Source organism: Brienomyrus brachyistius, chromosome 22 (assembly GCF_023856365.1).
Source record: "Brienomyrus brachyistius isolate T26 chromosome 22, BBRACH_0.4, whole genome shotgun sequence".
Classification (NCBI taxonomy): Eukaryota; Metazoa; Chordata; class Actinopteri; order Osteoglossiformes; family Mormyridae; genus Brienomyrus; species Brienomyrus brachyistius.
In genome coordinates this window covers 7,323,935-7,347,932 of record NC_064554.1, presented here as the reverse complement: position 1 = coordinate 7,347,932, position 23,998 = coordinate 7,323,935, and the positions used below count along the sequence as shown (strand labels likewise).

The following is a 23,998-nucleotide window of genomic DNA, read 5'->3' as shown; positions in this document are numbered from 1 at the left end:
TATTCATCTGAATGGATCCTGAATGGAGTGGCTGGACCACTAACACCATAACCCCCTTTTGTTTGTTAATCATGTGGCCAGGGAAATATTTGTGTTAATTTTAGTCGATACCAGAGACGGCAACAGGAAATGCTACTGGATAACCGTCATCACATGGACTGGATGGATGATTCTGGAATGAGGTGCAAAAAAATAGAATCAAGTGAAATTGACTGGAATATCAGGAACAGGAAACTGGATCCAGGAAACAGAATGTGGGACTGAAACACACAAGCAAGTAACTACAAAAAGCCTAAAAACAAGGCACTGGGTGTTTCTCAATACCAAGAATGCAAAGATCATACTTGTATTCTTAGCAAGACTGGTCTTGCGAACTTGCCTCCCAAGATCAACTTTTGAAATGCAGAGAATAATGGGGATTGTCTTGCTGGTGTAATGAGGTGGAGCTGGAGGGTGCGATCTGGTTGGGGCATGGTAATTTCATTAACCTGGCTGCAACAATTAAGCAATCAGCACGCGTATATAGGACCCGGTTGTGGTTGCGTGTGTGTGACTGATTTGCAAGCGTGACGTGACTCTCCGTGCGCTAGTATCTCCTTTTCCGGAAGTTGTGGCTATATCCAACGCTGCAGGTAGGGCATCAGTGGACGGGGTCGTTTGCTTGCTGTATGGGTGGTTGTAATGTGCTTTTGGTATCTTTCTTACAGTGGCAAGGGCTTAGTAAATCTAGCAGCTTGCGGTTGCTTCCGCTTTTAAGGCTTTCCAACTTTTACCGCGTGTAATCTGCCAGGTATGTCTCGTCTCCTTTTACCAACGTTTGGGTAGTAGGGGCATACCTAATACTGTGTTTGTATTTGTAGTGGATCGCGACTTGGAGTGTCCCGGACCGACGTGAGCCAGACCATCAACGGGATACTAAGTCACTACAAGTGCTGCTGTTTTGCCTGGATGTTTTGCCCGGATGTTTTATGTTTTGTTTCGTGTTTTACTTGGTTTTAGGTATTAAAGTGTTTTCGTGATTGGATGTAAACTGGGGGGTGTCGTTGGGAAGGTTTGGTGCTGGGCGGTGAGGATCCGTGTCGGGCGATACCGCGCTGCGTGGTCGCGTTGCGTTCTTTTAGCCCACCCCTTGGGTGGAGGTACGTGCGGCATGTGCTGCGGGACCCCTTAGAGTTGTCTGACTGTACGCCTCCCATTCCCTTCCCGACAACAGCTGCCTGGTTTGGGTTTTCTCTTGTGTTGTGTGATTGGAGTGTTTTAAACATGATTTGATTTGTATTCTTTGTGCTGTGATTTTGGGTTTTGTAATTTGCTGTTTGGTTTCTTTTTGTTTTTTTTTGGAGTGTGGCCAGCAGCCTAATAAAGGGAGTGTTTATGGTCTTCGCGTCTCCCCTATGGTGATCACGAATCTGTGTCCTTTTATATTGGAGTGGGTTTTGAACTCCGGTATTCTAATTCTCTGGGTGAAATTCCCAGAGTGGCGTAGTCGGCTTGTCCATTTCCGTATTCCCTCGCTACTTCCTCCCTCAGTAACGCCACAGATTTGGCGTAGTCGGCAGGATCTTCACCAGCATATGGTGGAACCGTGATTTCCTGATCACTCCCTTGGAAGGATAGGTGAATTTTTATCTTTTGTTTTATGATTTGGTTTTGAATGTGTATGTAACCGAGAGGCAAAACAGCAGCATTTGTGTCCGTTGAGTCGGTATCTTGTGTAAATTTGCTGAGTCTCGTAGTCCACCTACTTTATTGTCATGGATGATGAAGTGCAACAGCTCCGGGATTTGGTGGGGCAGCTCCAGGCTGATATTGATTGTTTGCGCCAGGAGCGAGCAGAGGCTCCAGATCCCTCCGTCACCCAATCCGCCCCTGTACCTCCACCTGTTTCAGCCGAGCATCGTGTTTTCACCGACCGGTTTGCTTTTATTTCTAGGGACCGGAAGTGTCCCATGTTTGGGGGTAGGTCTGGGGTGAGCTTCGAGGAATGGGAGGACGAGGTGCAAGCGTGTATGCGGGCTCGGCATTTGTCATCTGCTGATCAAGCATTTTTTCTGTTTGACCACTTAGAGGCGGGAGCCAAGGAGGAGATTAAACATCGCTCCGCGGTTGAACGGGGTGACCCGGAAAGGATACTGGCAATATTGCGTGAGCTGTATGGTTGTTCTTATTCTCATGTATTGTTGCAGGAAGCTTTCTTTTCTAGGAAGCAACAGGATGGGGAGGGTCTGCTTGAGTTTTCATTGGCCCTAATGAGTTTGATGGGTAAGATTCAACAGGCTGCGCCACATGCGGTACCTAATGCCGAGGTAATGTTAAGAGACCAATTTATGGAGCATGTTGCTGATTGTGCACTCCGTAGAGAGTTGAAACGACTGGTTCGGTGTCAACCCTCCATGAGGTTGTTGGATGTACGGAGGGAGGCTCTTAGATGGGAACGTGAGGGTACCCCCTTTGGTGGGCGCGGTCGCAGTTTGTCCATTCCCGCTGCCTATGGTATCTCCTATGGGTTGCAAGGTCAGTCATACTCTGCCCCTAGGGTGGTAGCCGCCAATAGGGAGTTTCTAGAATTAAAGGACCTTCTGACACAGCAACAAGAGCAGATTAATTTGCTCACTCGGTCTGTATCACTTTTGCAGGCCTCTAAGCAAGTTCGCCACCCTCACGGCCCTGTCATTTGTCGCCGGTGTCAGCAACCTGGTCACTTTGCACGGAATTGTGAGGGACCAAGGGTTTCTGGTCCTAGGGACCCACCCTCTTCCGGCTCGGTGTCAAGCCTTGCCCAGTCTGGTCAGCAGCCGGGAAACGAGTACCCGCCGCGTTGTTGAGCCACAGCGCGGAGGGGGTTTCTACTGGCTCTGTAGTGGAGAATGTGGGGATGGTGTCTCAGTTAATGTCATCTTGTCCGCACATTAGCGTTAATATGGGTGGGGTGGAGGTATCCTGCTTGGTGGATACTGGATCGATGGTGTCCACGATTACGGAAAGCTGTTTTAGGAGCCATTTTGAACCATGGGGGCCTGATCGATTGAAGCTGTGTCAGTGGCTGCAGCTTCGTGCTGACAATGGCCTGGCCATTCCGTATGTTGGGTATTTGGAAATGGATGTGACCCTTTGTGGTAGGGAGATACCAGGTTGTGGTGTATTAGTGGTCAAGGATCCACCCGGGGGTGTAGTTCCCCAAGCACCTGGTGTTTTAGGGATGAACATCATTAGTAAGTGTTATCGCGACCTGTTTGGTCAGCATGGGCCGCTTTGGGTGGAACATCCGCCTGTGGTGCAGGCCCCGAGGTCAGTCCGGCAGGCATTGCAGCAGTGTCATCAGGTTGATGCGATCCCTACTGAGTCCTGTAGGACTGTGCGTGTAAGGGGAGGCAGGGCGTCTCGTGTCCCTGGGGGTGTCCTTGCATTTGTTCCGACTACCTGTTCTGGTCACATTGCGCACGGCTCTGTCTTGTTTGAGCCGCATGCGGCTGGGTTGCCCGGAGGGCTTTTGGCCCCTTCAGCTTTGGTTCAAGTGGATCGGGGAACTGCTTATATTCCAGTGGTTAACGTGGGTACGGAGGCAGTGGTGTTATATCCCCGTACCATTCTGGGGAGGCTGAGTGATGTTCTTATAACCAGTTTACCTACTGGAGTTGCTGAAGTGAGGGCGGTGGCTGGTTCGGTTACCGATCAAGTTGCCCATGCTTCCATTGAAACCCGGATCCAGGAACTTGATTTGTCAGCATTGCCTAGTTCAGAGCAGGATCAGGTAAGGGCCGTCTTGCTGAAGTTTAGCTCGGTGTTTGCTGTACATGATGGGGATTTGGGTTGCAGTAGCCTCATTTCCCACGAGATTCCATTATTGGATGACATTCCGGTTCGTCAGCGTTATCGGCGATTACCTCCCTCCGAGTATGAGGTAGTGAAGGCCCATATCCAACAGCTGCTTGAGGCACAGGTCATTCGGGAGAGTTGCAGTCCCTATGCATCCCCCATCGTTCTGGTTAGGAAAAAGGATGGTAGCCCTCGGTTGTGTGTGGATTATCGGCAGCTAAATAGTAAGACCCGTAAGGATGCTTTTCCATTGCCTCGCATCGAGGAATCTTTGGATGCCCTTTCAGGTGCATGCTGGTTTTCTACCCTCGATCTAGCCAGTGGTTATAATCAAGTGCCCGTTGCGGAATCGGATAGGACCAAGACTGCCTTTTGCACGCCTTTTGGGCTTTTTGAGTGGAACCGAATGCCATTTGGGCTTTGTAACGCGCCTAGTACCTTTCAACGGTTGATGCAGCGAATCTTTGGGGATCAGCATTGTCAGGCATTGTTGCTCTACTTGGATGATGTGGTGGTCTTTTCCTCCTCTGTTTTACAGCATCTAGAACGGTTGGAGTTGGTACTTGGACGGCTACAGCGGGAGGGCCTTAAAGCTAAGTTGGAGAAATGTGCTTTCTTTCAGAAGGAAGTTGGTTACTTGGGTCATGTGATTTCAAGCCAGGGTGTCTCGACAGACCCTAAAAAGGTTGAGGCTGTGGCTACGTGGAAGAGGCCTTCTAATGTTTCTGAGCTCCGCTCCTTTTTGGGGTTCACTAGCTACTATCGCCGTTTCGTGGAGGGATTTGCACAGCTGGCAGCCCCTTTGCATAAGTTAGTGGCAGAGCTAGTTGGGACAAAGTCGCGAGGCGCTTCAGGTCGTTCTCTGGCTTCTGCATGGACTGCACAGTGCGAGCTTAGCTTTGAGGGCTTAAAGAGTAGATTGGTGGGGTCACCAGTGTTGGCCTATGCCGATTTTTCTTTGCCTTTTCGATTGGAAATAGATGCAAGCCATGGGGGCCTGGGTGCTGTTCTTTCTCAAGAACAGGGTGGCCTAATTCGGCCTATTGCATATGCTAGTCGGGGCTTGAGGCCCGCGGAGCGGAACATGTCGAACTACAGCTCCATGAAACTCGAGTTTCTTGCGCTGAAGTGGGCCATGACGGAGAAATTTCGTGAGTACCTGTTGGGCGCTAAGTGCATTGTGTTTACTGATAATAACCCCCTCGCCCATCTTTCTACCGCCAAGCTGGGTGCTACCGAACAGCGGTGGGCGGCTCAACTTGCGGTGTTTGATTATGAACTGAAGTATCGGTCGGGTACTAGTAATAGAAATGCCGATGCTTTGTCTCGGCAACATCTACCGCCTAGTTCTGCCTCAGATCGTCCTGGGACGGCTGTCCCAGTTGTCGTGCAGCAGACCCCGGTACCCAGTAATTGCATCTTTGTGTCACAGGCGGTTGTTTCGGTCTTTCCGCAGTGTTCTTCGGTCGACTTGCGAGTTCAGCAAGAAGCTGACCCTGATATTTGTAGCATCCTGACCTTTTGGAATAGGAGGGAGCGTCCTACTGCCGTGGAACGGGGGCAGCTATCATCTTCAGCCTTGTTGTTGTTACGTCAGTGGGACCGTCTGGTGGAAAAGGATGGGGTACTGTATCGGAGGATTCTCCGTCCTGATGGGGGTGAAGAGGTGTTCCAGCTGGTCTTGCCCAGGTCTTTGCAGGTGGTGGTGCTGAAACAGCTTCATCAAGATCATGGTCATCAAGGTATCGAGAGAACGAGTCAGCTAGTGCGGCAGCGGTGTTATTGGCCAGGAATGGCATCTGATATTACACGCTGGTGCCAGGAGTGTGAACGCTGCCAGGTCAGTAAAGACTCTCAGCCTGTTCCCCACAGCTACATGGGACACTTGTTGGCCTCACGACCCAATGAAATCGTAGCCTTGGATTTCACCATTTTGGAGCCAGCACGTAATGGGGTGGAGAATGTGTTGGTGATGACTGATGTCTTCAGTAAGTATACTTTGGCTATACCAACACGGGACCAACGCGCCTCAACAGTGGCACATGTTTTGGTGACCGAGTGGTTTTACAAATTGGGAGTCCCGGGTCGTATTCATTCCGACCAGGGCCGTAATTTTGAGAGTGCGTTGATGCATCAACTCTGCATTTTGTATGGTGTTAGTAAGTCACGTACTACCCCTTATCATCCAGCGGGTAACGGTCAGTGTGAGCGTTTCAATCGTACTTTGCACAATCTTTTGCGGACACTTCCTGCGTCCCAGAAGAGGGATTGGTCAGCATGTTTACCCCAGGTGACATTTAGTTACAAAACTACACCGCATCAATCTACTGGTGAGACACCATACTTTCTTATGTTTGGACAAGATCCCAAACTGCCTGTGGATTTTTTGTTGGGCAGGGTTCAAGAACCAGTGCCTGGTACAGTGAATGACTGGATAGTGGAGCATCAAGCCAGACTTCAGCTAGCTTTTGAGGGTGCCAGGGGGCGTCTTGCTATGGCCGCAGGGCGGCGTAAGGAGCGCCATGATTACCGGGTGAAGGCTGCACCGTTACAGGAGAACCAGTTAGTGTATGTACGTGATCTTGGAGTCCGGGGCCGACATAAAATCCAAGACCTCTGGAGTTCAGTGGTGCATAAGGTATTGAAAACCCCTAGGTTGGGGGGTGTGGTTTATACTGTCGCACCAGTTGATGCTCTAGAGAAGGTCAAGCATGTTCATCGGACCATGCTTAAGCCCTGTGTTGGTTGTGAAGTCGAAGGTGATCCTCAGCCTTCTCCAGCTGAAGAGGTGGCTACCTCCGAGGACTCGTTTGAGCAGGAGCTCTGGGTTCAGATCCCTGCAGTGGAGGGGAATACAGCGTCATCTGCCCCTGGGGCTGCCTGTACAGGTCTTTCCCAGTGCCCCCAGTCGTTGGCTGCAGCGTTGCCTCCAGCCATGCCAATTCACTCTGGGGTAGGCGGGGAGGAATATGCCTCTTGGCATACGGGTACCCCTTCAAGACCCTCTGTAGTCACCACTCAAGTGATGGAACAGCCAAGTACCAGTGGGGTAGGGATACGAAGAACCGCCAGGACCACTGCAGGCCGACATACTACTCTTTATCATCTTCCTAGGTCGGTAGGGGGCGTGGCCTTAGGGGCTGTGAGTTCTTCCGGACCTGTGTCTCATGCGGTAGGGGCTGTGTTTAGACCTTGGCAGTAACTCGGGGTTTGGTTGTAGCTGTCCATCGTCGGGACGACGATGCAAAATCCTGGGGTAGATTGTAATGAGGTGGAGCTGGAGGGTGCGATCTGGTTGGGGCATGGTAATTTCATTAACCTGGCTGCAACAATTAAGCAATCAGCACGCGTATATAGGACCCGGTTGTGGTTGCGTGTGTGTGACTGATTTGCAAGCGTGACGTGACTCTCCGTGCGCTAGTATCTCCTTTTCCGGAAGTTGTGGCTATATCCAACGCTGCAGGTAGGGCATCAGTGGACGGGGTCGTTTGCTTGCTGTATGGGTGGTTGTAATGTGCTTTTGGTATCTTTCTTACAGTGGCAAGGGCTTAGTAAATCTAGCAGCTTGCGGTTGCTTCCGCTTTTAAGGCTTTCCAACTTTTACCGCGTGTAATCTGCCAGGTATGTCTCGTCTCCTTTTACCAACGTTTGGGTAGTAGGGGCATACCTAATACTGTGTTTGTATTTGTAGTGGATCGCGACTTGGAGTGTCCCGGACCGACGTGAGCCAGACCATCAACGGGATACTAAGTCACTACAAGTGCTGCTGTTTTGCCTGGATGTTTTGCCCGGATGTTTTATGTTTTGTTTCGTGTTTTACTTGGTTTTAGGTATTAAAGTGTTTTCGTGATTGGATGTAAACTGGGGGGTGTCGTTGGGAAGGTTTGGTGCTGGGCGGTGAGGATCCGTGTCGGGCGATACCGCGCTGCGTGGTCGCGTTGCGTTCTTTTAGCCCACCCCTTGGGTGGAGGTACGTGCGGCATGTGCTGCGGGACCCCTTAGAGTTGTCTGACTGTACGCCTCCCATTCCCTTCCCGACAACAGCTGCCTGGTTTGGGTTTTCTCTTGTGTTGTGTGATTGGAGTGTTTTAAACATGATTTGATTTGTATTCTTTGTGCTGTGATTTTGGGTTTTGTAATTTGCTGTTTGGTTTCTTTTTGTTTTTATTTGGAGTGTGGCCAGCAGCCTAATAAAGGGAGTGTTTATGGTCTTCGCGTCTCCCCTATGGTGATCACGAATCTGTGTCCTTTTATATTGGAGTGGGTTTTGAACTCCGGTATTCTAATTCTCTGGGTGAAATTCCCAGAGTGGCGTAGTCGGCTTGTCCATTTCCGTATTCCCTCGCTACTTCCTCCCTCAGTAACGCCACACTGGGAAGGAAGCAACTGGTGCAAGAAGAACATCCGGGGATTTTTACCATCCTCCCTACTTCTGTTCTTAGTATTGGAACTGGACTTTGGCAATGGAAGATACCAAAAAACAGGTGCAAGTACACATATTGAGTAACACCCGCTGATTGTTGCATATACCAGCTGTGAAATTCTGGCAAAACAAGACAGAGAGACGTAGGAACGAGACATGAGGTAGGACGATGAGACAACAGGCTAGCCAACCCCATATTGCAAACCCAGGAAAGAAAACAGCGGCACTCAGAACTACAAAGCGGATGATGATGGCAAGAACCCAGCCAAAAACTCAAGAATACATCACAGTCAAACTACACTCAGCCCCACAAATCCAGAAAGCAAACAGAGCTCGCAGCCATTCTCTCAAAGAGCAAAGACAAGCATGGAGCCCCCGAGCGATGCTCAATGCTCAGTTTAAAGAGGATTCGGAGGCAGCTACCACTGACTCAGAGCAAGAGCACATGGACTAGCCTCAATTAGCAGATTCCAAAAGCAACATTTCAATAATGAGCTAGCCGACACGCTATTACTGTCCCATATACCTACCTGAACTCAGCACCTGGCCCTTTCGAATGTCTCAGATTTGGCTGAACAATCTTTGGTGTTTCCAGCACATGGTGTGTGGAATTAAAAATGTGAGGTATTAATTCTCCATCCATTCAGCCATCGGCCTTCCAGTTGGTCATCCTGGCCAGTGTTGTGGGAGTCCTGGAACCTATCCCAGGCAGCACAGGGCACTAGGAGGGGCACACCCTGGATGGGATGCCAGTCCATCACTGCGTAACAAATACACCTGCTACCAAAGCAATCTGGCATGCCAACTTATGATGACGCTTATAAAAATAGCAATATTAATGGGAATCAATATAGGTGCAGTGCACATGAATTACGAGAAACTGTGATTTTATTTTTTATATCAGTACACCTTTATGGGCCACAGACAATAACTTTACAACCTTTTAAATGGAAATGTAACATTTTTAGGTACTGAAAGCACCTCTGAAAATAGGCTTTTGAAAAGTGTATGTCTGAAGTTGATTTAAACAAAAAGCTGAATAATAACATTCTAAATGGTCTCAGATTACTGGTGCTGTGTTCGTGCTGAATACTGTAAAAGAACTTGCAACACTTTGGGATAAATGTTTTTTAGATTAAATATTTAAAAATGTCAAAGCATGTCAAACTACCTCAAAAGAGGCTGAGAGTCCTCAGACTCCAGCGAGTTAATGTCTGACACAATGCAAGGGGAGCTGCCCTAAAAATAAAAGACCTTTTGGACGGAGATCTAAACATCCACTGCTACCACAGTGTATCATTCTTAGAATGATGGGTTAATGTCAAAGGTAGAACTGATGAGAGAGTATCACCCTACATGTTGCACAAACTTTTTTTTTAACACAGAAAAGTCGAGTGAAGTGCTGGGGAATTCTACTTAAAAGTCCATTTAATTTGCACAAAGGATGGTGATAAGGATGTTATTATATTCCAGAAATGAAGCTAAATTCTCTATCTTATGATCATTTCCCATCATTTATTCCCAAGCAAAGGTTTTAAAAATGGACTGGCTAACATTTCCTGATCTTTACTCTAGTGAACTGTGTCAGAAACAGATTGCTTTCATTTTTTTTTTACATTCAAAACTTTTTTTTCTAGGTTGCTTTTCAGCATCTACTTATGTGTAGCAAAACAAATCAATAAACTGTCCATTTACATATGGTTACTTAACCCATAGGTATAGCATTGCTTAAGTCTGAATATGTGTTGAATGAATCCCTACACATGCATACAGTACATACTGCAGGCACCAATTTTGGTTCAAGGTTAACCAAATTTCAAAAGAAAGACCCAGTTTTCATACTACAATTATCAAAACCTACATCTAATCAACAGTGATTCTCTTTTGCTAAACTGGGAATATCAAAACCTTTACACATGACTAAAAATCCCACATTGTATTACAGAACCTTGAAATCAGGGCAGTTTCAAACAGGACTTTATTAATAATCTAGTCAACACAGGCGAAGATAAAAATTCCTGTTAGTATGTAAATGAGTTTGAATTACAAAGACAGATAGAAGATATTCAAATCAGACTTTTTGCTACGGCAATGTTGGTTGGGTTTAGGTACAAATATTGTATTAAAAGGTCACATGATATATTTAACTTTCTCTGCCTTAGAGGTAGTTCAGCCTGACCTTAGAAAACGTATCTGTAGAGATTTCCTTAGACTGGGGGACAGTATGAGCAGAGACAGAAACGAATGGTAATGAGCAGGGAAGCTAGAAGCTAGATAATACCCTGCCGTCAAAAATGAAGTTTGCATCAGAGATGGGATTCAGTGTTCAGACACATTGACAATGCATATTTTATGTGGGCGAGAGCAGGAAAGGAAACCACGACCGAAAGTAGTCATTGTATGCATTTTACTCGTTATAAACGGCACCACAAGCAGGAAGCTAATGGTTCTTCGATCAGATGAGACGCAGGAACAGTCTTTGCGCGCTTCACAGCGACATGTGCAACAGAAGCTCGATATGACACATCATCCAGCAAACCGCCTTCCACCTGCTGGGCGTAGACGCCTTTCATAGGAATCTGTCTGATGAATATAAAGAAGCATTTAAGAAGACACAAACAAATGGATCAAACGGTGAAAAAGATTAGCGAAGGATCCATAAACAGGCCATCATTGTACCGGGAGATGCAAAAATTGGTTCCCAAGCAAACTACAGACCCTGAGGCCTAATGGAAAATAGCTCCTTCCCAGAGTGCAAAGCTGGTGAGGATTGAACAGACATGCTAATGGCTGCCACTGCTACGAAGAGGCTCAATGGGCTGTCATACAGATCTGAGGGAATTTTATATTTCACGTGTTCCTGTGAACTTACATGTATTTTTCATTTTAGTGATAATTAACAATGTTCTCTTGAGTGTGACTATGGCAAATATATGCAGCAATTTAAAAGGTACACAACCGGTTTATTACAATGCAATGCCCTGAAAAGGGGGAAAGCAGTGTATTGAGATCTGTTTTGATCTTTTATTTACCGGGCGATGGGTGAATGGTCGGCTTCATCTCAGTCATGCTTAGTGGCAGCTGTGATTTCCCAGGGCAAGGCAGCCAGACAGCGCACGCATGGCGGCTGCTTACAGACACAGAGGCGGAACTTCAAGCCCCAGAGAACTACTGGACTTGGTTATTTTTCCTTTTACAGTCGATTTCTTCTTAGGCGTCCATTGCACCGCCCGTGTATCGTGAGTATCTCGGAAAGTTCTATTCCAACATCACCTTTTCAATTATAAGAGAAAGAGATCCGAAATACAGCAATTTGCAGTTTGTGTATTATAATTATTATTTTTTGGTGGTTACCACTGTTGCACCTTGCACTTCTGGAACCAGGGTTCGAGTCCCTGGCCTGGCTCCACGTGTGGAGTTTCCATGATCTCCCTGTGTCATCGCGGGGTTTCCTCCAGGTACTCTAGTTTCTCTCCACAGTCCAAAAACACACCGAGGTTAATTGAAGTTAGCAAACTGAGTGTAGGTGTGCATCTGTGAGCGAATGGTGTGTGAGTGTGCCCTGGGATGGGTTGACGCCCCATCCCAAGCCGTTCCCTGCCTTGTGCCCTTAGCCTCCAGGATAGGTTTTAGACCCCTCATGACCATGAATAGGACAAGTTTGTACAGAAAACAATGTGCATGCCTTTTTTAATGGGATAAAATGCAAGAGGCTGGTGAGCACATAGCATTACTAATGCTCCTATCACAGTATTCCCTCTTTGTGTTTCATTCACAAGAAGGATTTTGGTGAAAGCCAGCTACACATCACTGGCTTTCTCAAGGGTGAGTTTTCTGTGCTCTGATAAACCTCTCCCGTGCTGTCATTGTTTTGGTCAGCTTTTGAAGCCATAGGGCAGAGCACCTAATAGCATTCAGTAAGGCAATACATTTATGTGAAAAAATATAAATGAAAAACAAACGAATGAAAAACATATATTTGCATCTATGGCAAAAATGGGATGTTTCCTGATATGTTATGGCTGGGGTGGGGGGTTGGTATGTCAGGAGGTGGCGTTGTGGTGCCTGGGGGCAGTACAGTATTTAGGAACGCCCCCTGGAAGCATTTTTTAGCACACTGTGGAACGATGTTCCATGATACTCCGCGCACACATACTATAGGCATTCGAGAGACACCGATTAATCTAACCGCAGGTCTTGGGACTGGAAACCCACGCAACCGTTAAGTTTGATTCCTGACTAAGTATTGTGTTAGTCAATATTCCTGGGTCTGCTTTTTAGTCAACTGAGCTTACCACCATTTTGATTTAACCACCCAACAACCAGGCTAAACGGCACTTAATGCAGGGGCAACTTTCACGAAGTGCCTCAAGCAGATGACAGTCGGCTGTGATCGTTGCTGTGGAAGTCTTGACTATTAAAAATTGTCTGCAAAGATAGATCTTATTTGTGTATAACAAAACATTGTCTGTTTGGTCTGTGAAAAAGACTGAGCAGACTGAGACCAAGTGTTATTTACTTTGACTAACCGTGCACAGGTGTTGTTGGATCAAGGTCCGGAAGCAGGTTGTCCTTCATTCAATTCATGGGTCTGAACTCATGGATGAAACATTCATGTTACAGCTCAGAATGAAGTCCGTCCAAACACCACAGTGTTAAATGTACAACATAGTCTGATCCTGAAACCTGGTTTCACACAGTAGGGATGATATTTTTCTCAGCAGCAAAGTGAATCTTCTGTTGGTTATGAGAGAGATGCTGCTGTCAAGCTCAGGGCTGCATCGGCCTGCTCCCTGGGCGGCTGCACCCCCGAGAAACGGAGGGAATCAGGTTTGCTTTGTCTCCGACGCCAGCCGGGTGGAAATGGGGAAATTGCTCACACTCGACGCTGCCTTGTCCTTCAGCGATGTTGGAAGCGATGCCTGAGATTCTAATGCTCTGTGAAGCGGCAGTTGGTGCTTTTACTGTGGGGTAAAGCTATCAGCAACTCAGTTGTGTTCGTCCATCCATTTTCCATAATGCTTATCCTACAGAGGGTCATTGTGAGCGTGAGGTCTATCGGAGGGAGCAAGGGGAATGAGGCTCCCTGGATAAGAAGCAAATTAGATATTGCAGTTTTCCTAACTGCATCTTTTTGGTCTGTGGGTGGAAACCAGAGTATTCTGTGGAAACCCACGCAGTCACGGGGAGAACATGCAAACTGCATACAGAGAGAAGGTTTAGCATTCAAACATGAAACGGCACTGGTGAAGCTACATTGCTACCCATTTAGTTACCATAATGCGGAAGTAGATTCATACTCGCTCCTGGTCCATCCTCACAAAATATGTAAGCCAGTAAATGTCCGTCTTTATGCGAACAAAGTCATGTTACAGATTATTACATTGCCAAGAAAACTAAGCTAATGTGTCGATATTCATTGATTAGCAATAATATTAAATCCAATGAAAGATGATATAAATAACATTGAATATCTTGTTACAATGGTGCCTGGGAGGGGTATATTAGGCAAGTGAACACTCATTTCTTAGAGGTGATGTGTTTGGAGCAGGAAAAATGGGCGTGTGTAGGGGTCTTAGTGACTCTGACTTGGGCCAGATTGTGATGCTAGACGAGTCGGTCAGAGCATCTCCAAAATGGCAAGTGATGTGGGATGTTTCTGGCATTGAGTGGTCAGTACCTACCAAAGGTGCTCCAATGAAGACCAACCAGTGTACCAGTCATGGGGTCATGGGCGCCCTAAGCTCACTGATGTGTGTGGGGAGTAAAGGGTAGCCCATCTGGTCCGGTCCCACAGGAGACTTACTGTAGCACAAACTGCTGAAAAGGTTAATGCTGGCTATGATAGCAAGGTGTCAGAACACACAGTGCATCACAGCTTGCTGCTTATAGGGCTGCGTAGCCACAGACCGGTCAGAGTGCTCGTCCTCTGTCCACTGATGAAAGTCCCTAAAATGGGGATGTGAGCGTCAGAACTGGACAGTGGAGCGATGGTAGAAGGTGGTCTGGTCCGATGAGTCACAGTTCCTGTTAATCATGTGGACAGCCAGGTGCATGTGTGTCACTCACCTGGGGAAGAGATGGCGCCAGGATGCACTATGGGAAGGCGGCAAGCCGGCTGAGGCAGTGTGATGCTCTGGGCAGTGTTCTGCTGGGAAGCCTTGAGTCCTGCCATTCAAGTGAATGATACTTTGACACGTACCACCTACCTAAACATTGCTGCAGATCAAGTCCATCTCTTCATGGCAGCAGTACTCCCCGATGGCAGTGGCCTCTTTCAGCAGGATAATGAGTCCAGCCACACTGCAGAAACTGTTCAGAAATGGTTAGAGGAACATAAAAAGAGTTCAAGGTGTTAACTTCAAATTCCCCAGATCCCAATCAGATTGAGCATCTTTAGGATGTTCTGGACAAACAGGTCCGATCCATGGAGGCCCCACCTCACAATTAACAGGACTTAAAGGATCTGCTGTTAATGTCTTGATGCCAGATACAGCACCTTCACCTCATGGAGCCCATGGCCTCAGTGGATCAGAGCTGTTTTGCCAGCATGAGGGGAATCTACACAATATTAGGCAGGAGGTTTTAATGTCGTGGCTCTTCTGTGTAAAAAAATACCAAGCAAGCACTGAGAACGTAACACATTTAAATGAAGATGGAAGTTCAGCAGAAATATATGAACAGGCTGCATGGTGGTGGGCAATGTGTCATCTGGAGCCGTCTGCGGAAGCCAAGTTACTCTGAGTCGAATGCCTTCCAACAATGTTTTACTGATTTTTGTTGCCTGACTGTTCAGCATATGTCATATGTCCCACTGGGAATGCGGACAACAGTCTAGTGCGAGGCCTTTCCCTTTTGTACCGATAAATATTAGCACTGCAACCTTTCATTTTGAGATTGCAGTTATATTTTTCTCCAGCCACATGAATATATCTATTATCAACATAAAGCTGAATTGTTTCTTTTGAGATTTTGCCCTTCAGATCTCCTGCTCTCTGTATTTGTCCCCAAATGACCCAGTGAATCATCTTTGGAAAACTTGTTCAACAGCAGTACATGCTTTTCCTCAGAGGAATGTAAAAGTTACATTAACACCAGCCAGATGTGGAAAACTAAATCTAAATGCCCTTATATACACCACCAAACAGATAAATAAAAGTGCAGTGAAGGGCTAAAGAAAGGCACCAAAGGGAGTTTCAAGGCTGGAATTGGAAAACACTCACTGGCAGTGGGGCTACATCCTTTTATTCATTTGACTAACTATTCCTCAGCACTGGCTTATTTGTTTTAGTGCATATTATGTTGTGTCTTTTTGTTTTTACCTCCCCACAATGGACAAAGAAAGAGCACTGAGCTCTGCTTGGAAACGGGAGTAGGGGGAATTATCGCAAATTAAACTTTGCAGTGCCAGTTGGTGTGTGAGAACAATGGCAATCAGAGGGAGGTCAGTGGATGTGTTACTCAGGGTCAGTGAAAGAGAAAGAATTGCCAGTAAAATTAGAGAAGTGTGGATAATGGAGGGTGGGCCGTTCCAGTGCGTCCGCAAATCTTCCCTCTGGTTCGTGGGACAGAGCGTCTGTCAGGGGAAAGCTTGTGAAGATCTTCGCTCATGCTTACTGCCTGGAGAGTTAAGTCTTTAGTCTTAAGCTGTAATTTAATTCTCGTCTTACTCCTCTATCCCTAGTGTTGGTGTTTGTTTATCGGCTCTGAGACCTGCTTATTGAGCTTGGGGGGGGGGGGGGGGCATGAACAGCCTAGTGCCCCCCTCATACATGTTCCCAGATGCGCACATACCGCAACAGCAGAAATAAATGCCAATTGCATAGTAGAGTCGTAGTAAATTTGCATTCGAGAAAAACCTGACAAAAAAATTCACAGATCTCAGGCGGAATGTGGAGATTTAATTTGATGCAATCTTGACACCTTCTGCTGTACTGATGGCAGGTTTTGGTTGTTTTTTACAGCATCTGCCATGATGCTGTAGCCATTTACCCTGTGGCCCATATTTGAAAACAGCACAAGCCATCGGACCTTCCTGAAATAAAATGCTTGAAACACCCAAACAACTCCCACAACACATGCCCATACATTTTCTAATGTAAATTCAGGAGATTTTAACCAAACAAGCCGATTTCTAAAAGTTTGTCTGACATGGATAAGCAAACTGCCCTCAGTCTGATGTCAATGGTTTGATGTTAAAATTAAAACTTAGGCCTGAAGATGTAAGATTGTTAGACTTTTTTGGAAATAGCTTGTCATGTGGTGGGGGGAGTAGCGACGCTCTGTAATCAGTTCATTCTCCTTATCTCTAGGGCTGCATGATGTTAAAATAAAGTGTGTCAGACACATTGGTGATGTTGCTGCAAGTTGTATCAACAGACAGGAAGCAGTGCCCCTTGCCTTTGCTCTATATTATCTCTGTGGAATTTAAAATATTTCCATTCAGCAGAAGCCGAATCTCTTTTGGTGACCAGCTCTTGTTCACTTTTCTCCTTCTCACTCTTTTTTGTTAAATGTCTCACAAACGTGTCACACCATCTGTGGGTGTGTCCAACAGGAAGAATGAGAATGATTATGATTGGCTCAAAGATTTCTTGCAAAAGGGATGGCGCTAAACTACTTTTTTAACATTCATCCATCCATCCATCCATCCATCCATTTTCCAAAACGCTTATCCTACTGGGTCGCGGGGGGTCCGCAGCCTATCCCAGAAGCAATGAGCATGAGGCAGGAAACAACCCAGGATGGGGGGCCAGCCCATCGCAGGGCACACTCACACACCATTCACTCACACATGCACACCTACGGGCAAGTCCAATTAGCCTCAGCACGTTTTTGGACTGTGGGGGGAAACCGGAGTACCTGGAGGAAACCTCATGACGACATGGGGAGAACATGCAAACTCCGCACACATGTGACCCAGGCAGAGACTCGAACCCGGGTCCCAGAGGTGTGAGGGAACAGTATTAATCACTGCACTACCCCCTTGCTTAACATATTTTCCATTATTTTGAAACAATCAAAAACACTTAAATGACCCCCTGCAAGTGCTGAAGTGGACTTAAGTCGAGATTTAAAGACTGAGATTGATTCAGCATCCCGAACACAGGCTGGCAACCCATTCCACAGTTTAGGGGCCGTGAAGCAGAAGGTTTTACCGCCAGCTGTCAGTTTATATGCGGAATGACAAGGAAACCTGTGTTCTGTGATCTGAGTGGATGAGGTGGTTTGTAAATTTGAAGTAATTCTGTCAGGTAGGCAGGTGCGAAACTTTTAAGTGCCTAATATGCAAGTAGGAGAACTTTGAAGTCAGCCCTGAACCTAACAGGAAGCCAGTGCAGGGAACTAAGAGCAGGGATTATGTGTTCAACTTCCTGCTCCTGGTGACAAGTCAAGCTGCTGCATTCTGAATACGCTACAAGGTGTTTAATGTGTGGTGTGTACTCCCAGATAACAGAGCATTACAGTAGTTTAACCTACTCTATACAAAGGCATGTATTAATTTCCCAGTAAAGATAGTTAGGAATTGTCATAATTTGGCAACATCACGTAGCTGTAGGAAGCACACTTTTGATACTGCGTCCACATGTGATTTGAACGAGAGGCTTGTATCTAAGATGCTACCCAGGTTACTGGCTGAGCTGCCAAGGGAAAAGTTCAGCCCCTTGGAGAGAAGTACGGAGACTATCTGCAGACTTGCTTCCAAACAATAGCATCTTGAGTTTCTGAGCTATTAGTGATTAAAAGTTTTCAACCATCCAGGTCTTTACGTTCTTAGAGCAGTTAGCTAAAGTAGCAATAGATGCAGGGTCATTAGGCGTAACTGAAACGTGTATTTGGGTGTTGCTGGCATGGGAGTGATAATTAACGTTAAGTTTTCTCATTATGTTACCTAATGGCAGCATGTAGATACTGTAGAAAACAATAAAGGACCAATAACTGATCCCTGTGGCACTCCGTATTTGAGCGGTGACATTGAAGATGTGTTACAGTTATTTGATGCTTGACCATATTCATATCAATTATCAAATGGGATTCTAACCACTTCAACACGAAGTGTGCTACAAATTTAAGTCTTTGTAATACAGTAAAATGGTCAACAGTAGCGTCAAAAGCCGCTCTAAGGTCCAAAAGCCATAGCACAGTCGGATTGTCAGCATCATTTTACAACTTTAGTTAAGGCAGTTTCAGTGCTGTGTCCCAGGCTGGAATCTATCCAGTATGTCGAGTGTCCCCAAGTATGACTGAAGTTGAGCACCAACTATCTTCTCCAGAGCTTTGGACAGGAATGAAAGATTAGAGACAGGTCTGTAACTGTTGGTTTCTTCAGTAGTGGTCTCATTACTGCTACTTTAAATTGCTCAGGCACGTCACCTGAGGACAGGGATACATTCAGTATGGAAGTTAAAGGTCTTACTAGAACCTCCCAGGGTTTTTTTAAGTTGAGTGGGGATTGGATCCAGGGGACAAGTGGTCGGTTTGGTTTTAGTTACTATTGTTTTTAACTCCAGTTCAGTTATTAATTCAAAATCGTTAAGAGTGTGTGCATGTGGTGTTTGTATCAGAGTTATTTGTGAGCCATTTGAACATTTTGAAGTCTAATGTTTGTAATTTTATGATTATTTTTATTGCAATCAATAAGGTAAGAGTAATAGGCTGATAGCACCCTATATAGGGCTTGTTGGATTGTTACAGGCTGATGGACCATGGTAACTGGAACACCTCTAACCCCGTAGATTTCCATTTGTGCTCTAATCTGCTGCATTCCTGTTTGTTCAGTGAGAGCGGGTTTGATCATTATGCTATGGGGAATGTCTGGTGGTTTTGACTACTTTATTTTTCAAAGGTGCCATTTCATCCAAAACCTGACTCATCACAGTATTAAAGTCACGTGGTGTCAATATCTGTTATATGAGATATGAAGTTCACATTACTTTCTGCATTGATAAATAGTTTATTTCTAGAATTCCTATCATTTAGGCGACGTATCATAATATTCTTCTCCACCATAGTCAGAGAGGGCGGCTGATTCACGAAGGTGATTAGAAAATGGTCAGATTTGGACTTATTCACATGATGGACCTAAACTGAGTGATATTTGAGTCTAGAGTATGATTATACACATGCGATGGTCTCGTTATGTGCTGGTAACAACTAACATAGTCCAGGAGAGACAGGAAACTTTTGCTGAAGACATCAGACTGTATGTTCACATGTATATTGAAATCTCTGATATAATATATAATAAATATTCAACAGCGTCTATGGTCTGTATACTATATGGGTCATATGCCATTTGAAGAATTAGTAGGTGTCCTGGAGGGCCAGAATCTAACAGTTTGTAGATTTTCCTGCTCTAACACATCTTAATCAGCTAACTACCAGGTTTCAGGGTTGGAGAACTGGCAAAATAGACTGAGTGATCGTACACAAAATCGAACATGTTATGGAAATCCATCTTAATTTTTGAATCATTGAAGCACCTCAAGGACCAGCAATATGGCTCAACCGTCCTATACCAACTTCAGCAAACTGAGCTCCGCAAAGCACAACACATACTGTAGCCCAGTGCTGGCCATAGGCCCCACTGCCACGGATAGCTGGAGGCAGGTGAATTACTTTTACTTCAGAAATCTGTACCCCATTTCAGAGGGCATCATAAGGCCCTTTAAGTCCTTGAAGTCAAATAGAGCAAGCCTAGGGCCTTCCAAGACTGCCTGAGGCTTCAACATTCACTACAGATTTCTTTTTTGCTGTTGGGCACCTGTGCCACAATGGAATATAGATTCATACACTGAAATTCAGTCCTCGTAGGCAATTTCCAGGCAATGTGAATGTCACTGTAGGGATGTTGTAGGGCATCGCTTAGCTCTCTCTTTCTCAGAAAATGTGAGGGGACAAAGTTGCACTCCGTGTCACCATCTGAGAACAACATTAAGTGTGTCTTGTCTCCTATCATAGTGAAATGACTTTCTTCTGGTAAAAATGCTTCGGTAACTTTCTGTTAAGGCCATGTATATGAGAACCTATGAGCACATTCATAACACATTTTAATGCATTCATAAAGCATTATAAACGTGGCTATTTATATTTATAAAAAGACAAAACACGTTATAGCCATGTTTATTATGCATTATGAATACTGTATGAAGCTCTTATGTGTAATACACTATAAATACCTTCATAATGCAGAACAAAGCATCCTTAATTATTATACTGACCATTTTAATGCTTTATGAAGGTATAGTACAATTACAGTGTGTTATAGATGAGTTATAGAAGTATTAAAATAAGCAATATAATGCCTTATAATTGTCAATAGAAAATGTTATAATGCTTTATTAATTCTTATAACAACTGTTACGTTACATTATGAAGGTATCTGTAATGCATTATATATGACAGCTTTAAGTAGTGTTACCAATACGTCTTGCAGAAATTCAGATCCTACATATGAAAATCCAGTAATTCTTCAGTGCATTAAATGTAAAGGCAATAATTTAAAAGGCCCATGTACCAGGATTATATACTCTATCATATAGTTGCTATACAGTACAAGTATGCTACGATATTACTTTATCATCCATCCGTCCATCCATCCATCCATCTATTTAAAATGCAGAACACGGTTAAGTTTTATTAATGGAAATGTCATTGATTTATTTGTTTGTTTGTTTGTTTTGCAAAACAAAATAGAAATTTGACCTGAAACACAATTGTTTCATTTGTCACATACATAAGCATGCACTGGACTGCATACACTGTGTAATGGAATGCTAACAAGCATTTTTCTATACTGAATTCACTTTTTCAAAACTCTTCACACATGACTGACATTCATCGTGGCCCCCCCACAGTTAACGCCACCTCCAAAATGCACTAAAACCATCGAAACACTTCATGCATGTTGCAAAATAAAGCCATACCATAACAATCACTGACAAATGTTCTCACCCAGCAAACATCCTTTGTCACACAAAACACAATAACCTGAGAAACACTATCAACAGGAAGTTGATAAGTAACAGATGTATCATTTTGTCTTTGAGGTATGTTTGATTTTTCACATAAATCAATGTTCCAGTACAGAGTAACACCTTCTCACTCTAGAAAATGTAATATATTGTAGAATACAATTCTTCAGTGACTATCTTTATGCTTTTGCATATAATTCATTCAACCTGACCCCCACAATGACAACCTTAACCCCTACCCAGCCCCAACCTTAACCAGAAGTTAACCAAACAAAATTACAAATCTTTTGGCATTTTAAATTCTTTGCCATCACAGATTACGGCAAATCTATATTATTCCATTATAAAACTAAAATCAGCTGCATCAAAAGTGCTGAAGTAGTGTGCAAACCCTGCAGACTAGTAATAAAGGTAATAAAACCGTTACATACAGTACATGTAAGTGCATGTGTATACTTGTCACAAATTGAAAATCTCACTACGCTAAGTGGGCAGCCCTCGCACTGTGAACACTTAGCATTACCGCCGTTAATGGATACATTTGTTGCTGCATTGCACAGGTCAGTTTACTGTGGATTTCAATAGAATGTACTGTAGTAGTGTTTCAGAACTTTATGGAAACTGCACAAGTACGGTAAAAACAGCTTAGTCTACACAGGCGTCTATCGTGTTCCCTGTGTGGAGAGTTTTGAAAAGGTGACTTCAGTATGGAGAAATTCTTGTTAGCAACTATAATAATCTTTAATTTTAATTAAATAAAGAAAGAAAAAATGAAAGAAAGAAAGGAAGAAAGCTTTCCAATGAGAACCAAGATGGCCACATCGACACATGCACATCTTCATATCCAGTCATTTTCAGGACTAACTGAGAGTGATACTAATCATAATCAATATGATAAAGAAAAGATGATATGGAATTAGGGTATACAGTACTAAAGCTTCGACGCTTACACAAAAACTAGTCATTTCAGTTATGATACTCAGCTTGTCTCAGTGATTGAATCATGTAATTCATTCTCACCTGCTAAATATTTAATCAAATTAGGACAAATCATAACTGATGAAAATTCCGGTCACATGGACTCAATGTTTGTTTTTATTTTATTTAACTTCAATAGTTCGCTATCGTTACAATAAAATACAGGCACTCCTGACTTAACGAGTTCCTACAAGTAGGTCTTTAAGCGAATTGGTCAATAACGGGGACAGCGTGTGGTGCAGTGGGCTAAGCCTGTGTGCCTGTAAGCAGTAGGTCACAGGTTCAAACCCAGCCACAGCATGTCTGTGGCTCCTTGAGCAAGGCCTGTAACCCCCAGCTCCCTGGGCGCCATTGCAGGTGGCAGCCCTTCACAAACAGCTTACTCTACATGGAGCAAGCTGAGGGAGGCGTAAAGACAATTTCCCCACAGAGGTATCAATTAAATTGATAAGCGATGAGCCACCCCTTACCAATATTTTAAGCATACTGTACTGGGAATGGGTTTGTGTCAAATCTTTAGATATTGGTTAATGTCACCTTTGCACCATTTATTACATTGTTAGTATATTTATAAATTTTATACAGTAGTGTTCTGTATACTTTAATAAACAGTGCACTGTTCCCATTACGTATTTTCTCCGTATGTGACCTATGAGTGAAACTGTAATGAACAAAACACAGAAAAGACTTATCTTTTCTCTTAGCTAGTATAGCAAAGGTATAACAAGCAGGTCAATAAGTGCTGACACCAATCATTAACGGAATTGCAAATAAATGAAATGATAACAGGTACAGGCACGTACTGCAAATTCACATCTCTGCAATCCAGTGAATCACTGTTAGCGTCCTTTTGCACATTACTGAACAGCACGTAAAAAATACGTTACTTTGAACATATTAACTAAGATATGAAATAAGTAAAAAAAACTTACAGCCATTGCTTTCAAAGTTGGTTAAAAAAAATAAGACATAGGAAAAAAGTACCTTTACATGCTATTGGAGGTTTCCTATCCCACAATGCAACGCACAGATGCCGCACTGCCATTTCCATGAGCAAAGTTCTCATGCAGCGTACAATGTCGACTGGTCACAGAACTGATCTGGGCCGTCGTTAGACAATTAGATCGTTAAGTAAGGAGTGTTGGTATAAATGTAGACCTTGCTTAGCACAGTGGCTCAGTGGCTAGCACTGTTACAGTATATCTCAGCTGCATAGGTTGGCGGTTTACAATCCCCTCTGGCTCTCCATGTCCGGAGGTTGGAGGTTCTCCCTCTTTGCTGTGGATCTCCCCTGGGTTCTCTAGGTTCCTTCTGCAATCCAAAGGCTTGCATTTGAGCTAAATGGCATCTCTAAATTGTCCATAGAATATTACTGTGTGTGTGTCTGTGTTAGTGTCCTGCGATGGACCGGCATCCCATCCAGGGTGTTAAAACATGTCGATCTTATTCTGCCTGGGATAGACTCCAGGCCCCCCTCACATTAAAAGAGAGAAGTGATTAGGGGTGGGAGGGATTTTTGTCTTGGTTATCATATTAAAGAAATAGATAGACAGTAAATGTTCTGTGCATTGTTGTTGTTAGAAACACACGACCCCAGGACCTTAAGTCCCATGCAGTGAGCAGTGAGCTTTGCTTGGGCCCAGTTCTGTTGATCCCATCATTTGTCCTTTTGGTTTTTCTTTTTTTAACTATCGTGTCCTGCTTTTAGTTTCCTCCGCTTCACCAGCCGTCCATGCCTCCACCTGCACGCTCTGTTCCGGAACCTTCCATCCGGTCATCACACCCTAGTCCCAGAAACCTGGCAATC

The 23,998-nt window shown here is 44.7% G+C and overlaps 1 protein-coding gene and 1 long non-coding RNA gene across 3 annotated transcripts; both read left to right on the top strand.

Annotated features, from left to right (window-relative positions):
• Positions 1 to 461: 461 nt before the first annotated feature.
• Positions 462 to 3,011, top strand: LOC125717401 (uncharacterized). 2 transcript variants are annotated; one of them, XM_048990293.1, is made up of 2 exons: positions 462 to 632; positions 861 to 3,011. In XM_048990293.1, exon 2 carries the CDS (start codon positions 1,755 to 1,757, stop codon positions 2,823 to 2,825), a length of 1,071 nt encoding a protein of 356 aa, XP_048846250.1. In that variant the 5' UTR covers positions 462 to 632; positions 861 to 1,754; the 3' UTR covers positions 2,826 to 3,011. The 2 variants fall into 2 exon arrangements, with proteins under 2 accessions (XP_048846250.1, XP_048846251.1); XM_048990294.1 differs by lacking the exon at positions 462 to 632 and adding an exon at positions 645 to 790.
• A 3,319-nt stretch (positions 3,012 to 6,330) lies between these two features.
• On the top strand, positions 6,331 to 8,027 carry LOC125717412 (uncharacterized). The gene is made up of 2 exons (XR_007384529.1): positions 6,331 to 7,437; positions 7,508 to 8,027. It is a non-coding gene; the product is annotated as an uncharacterized LOC125717412 (long non-coding RNA).
• Positions 8,028 to 23,998: the final 15,971 nt, after the last annotated feature.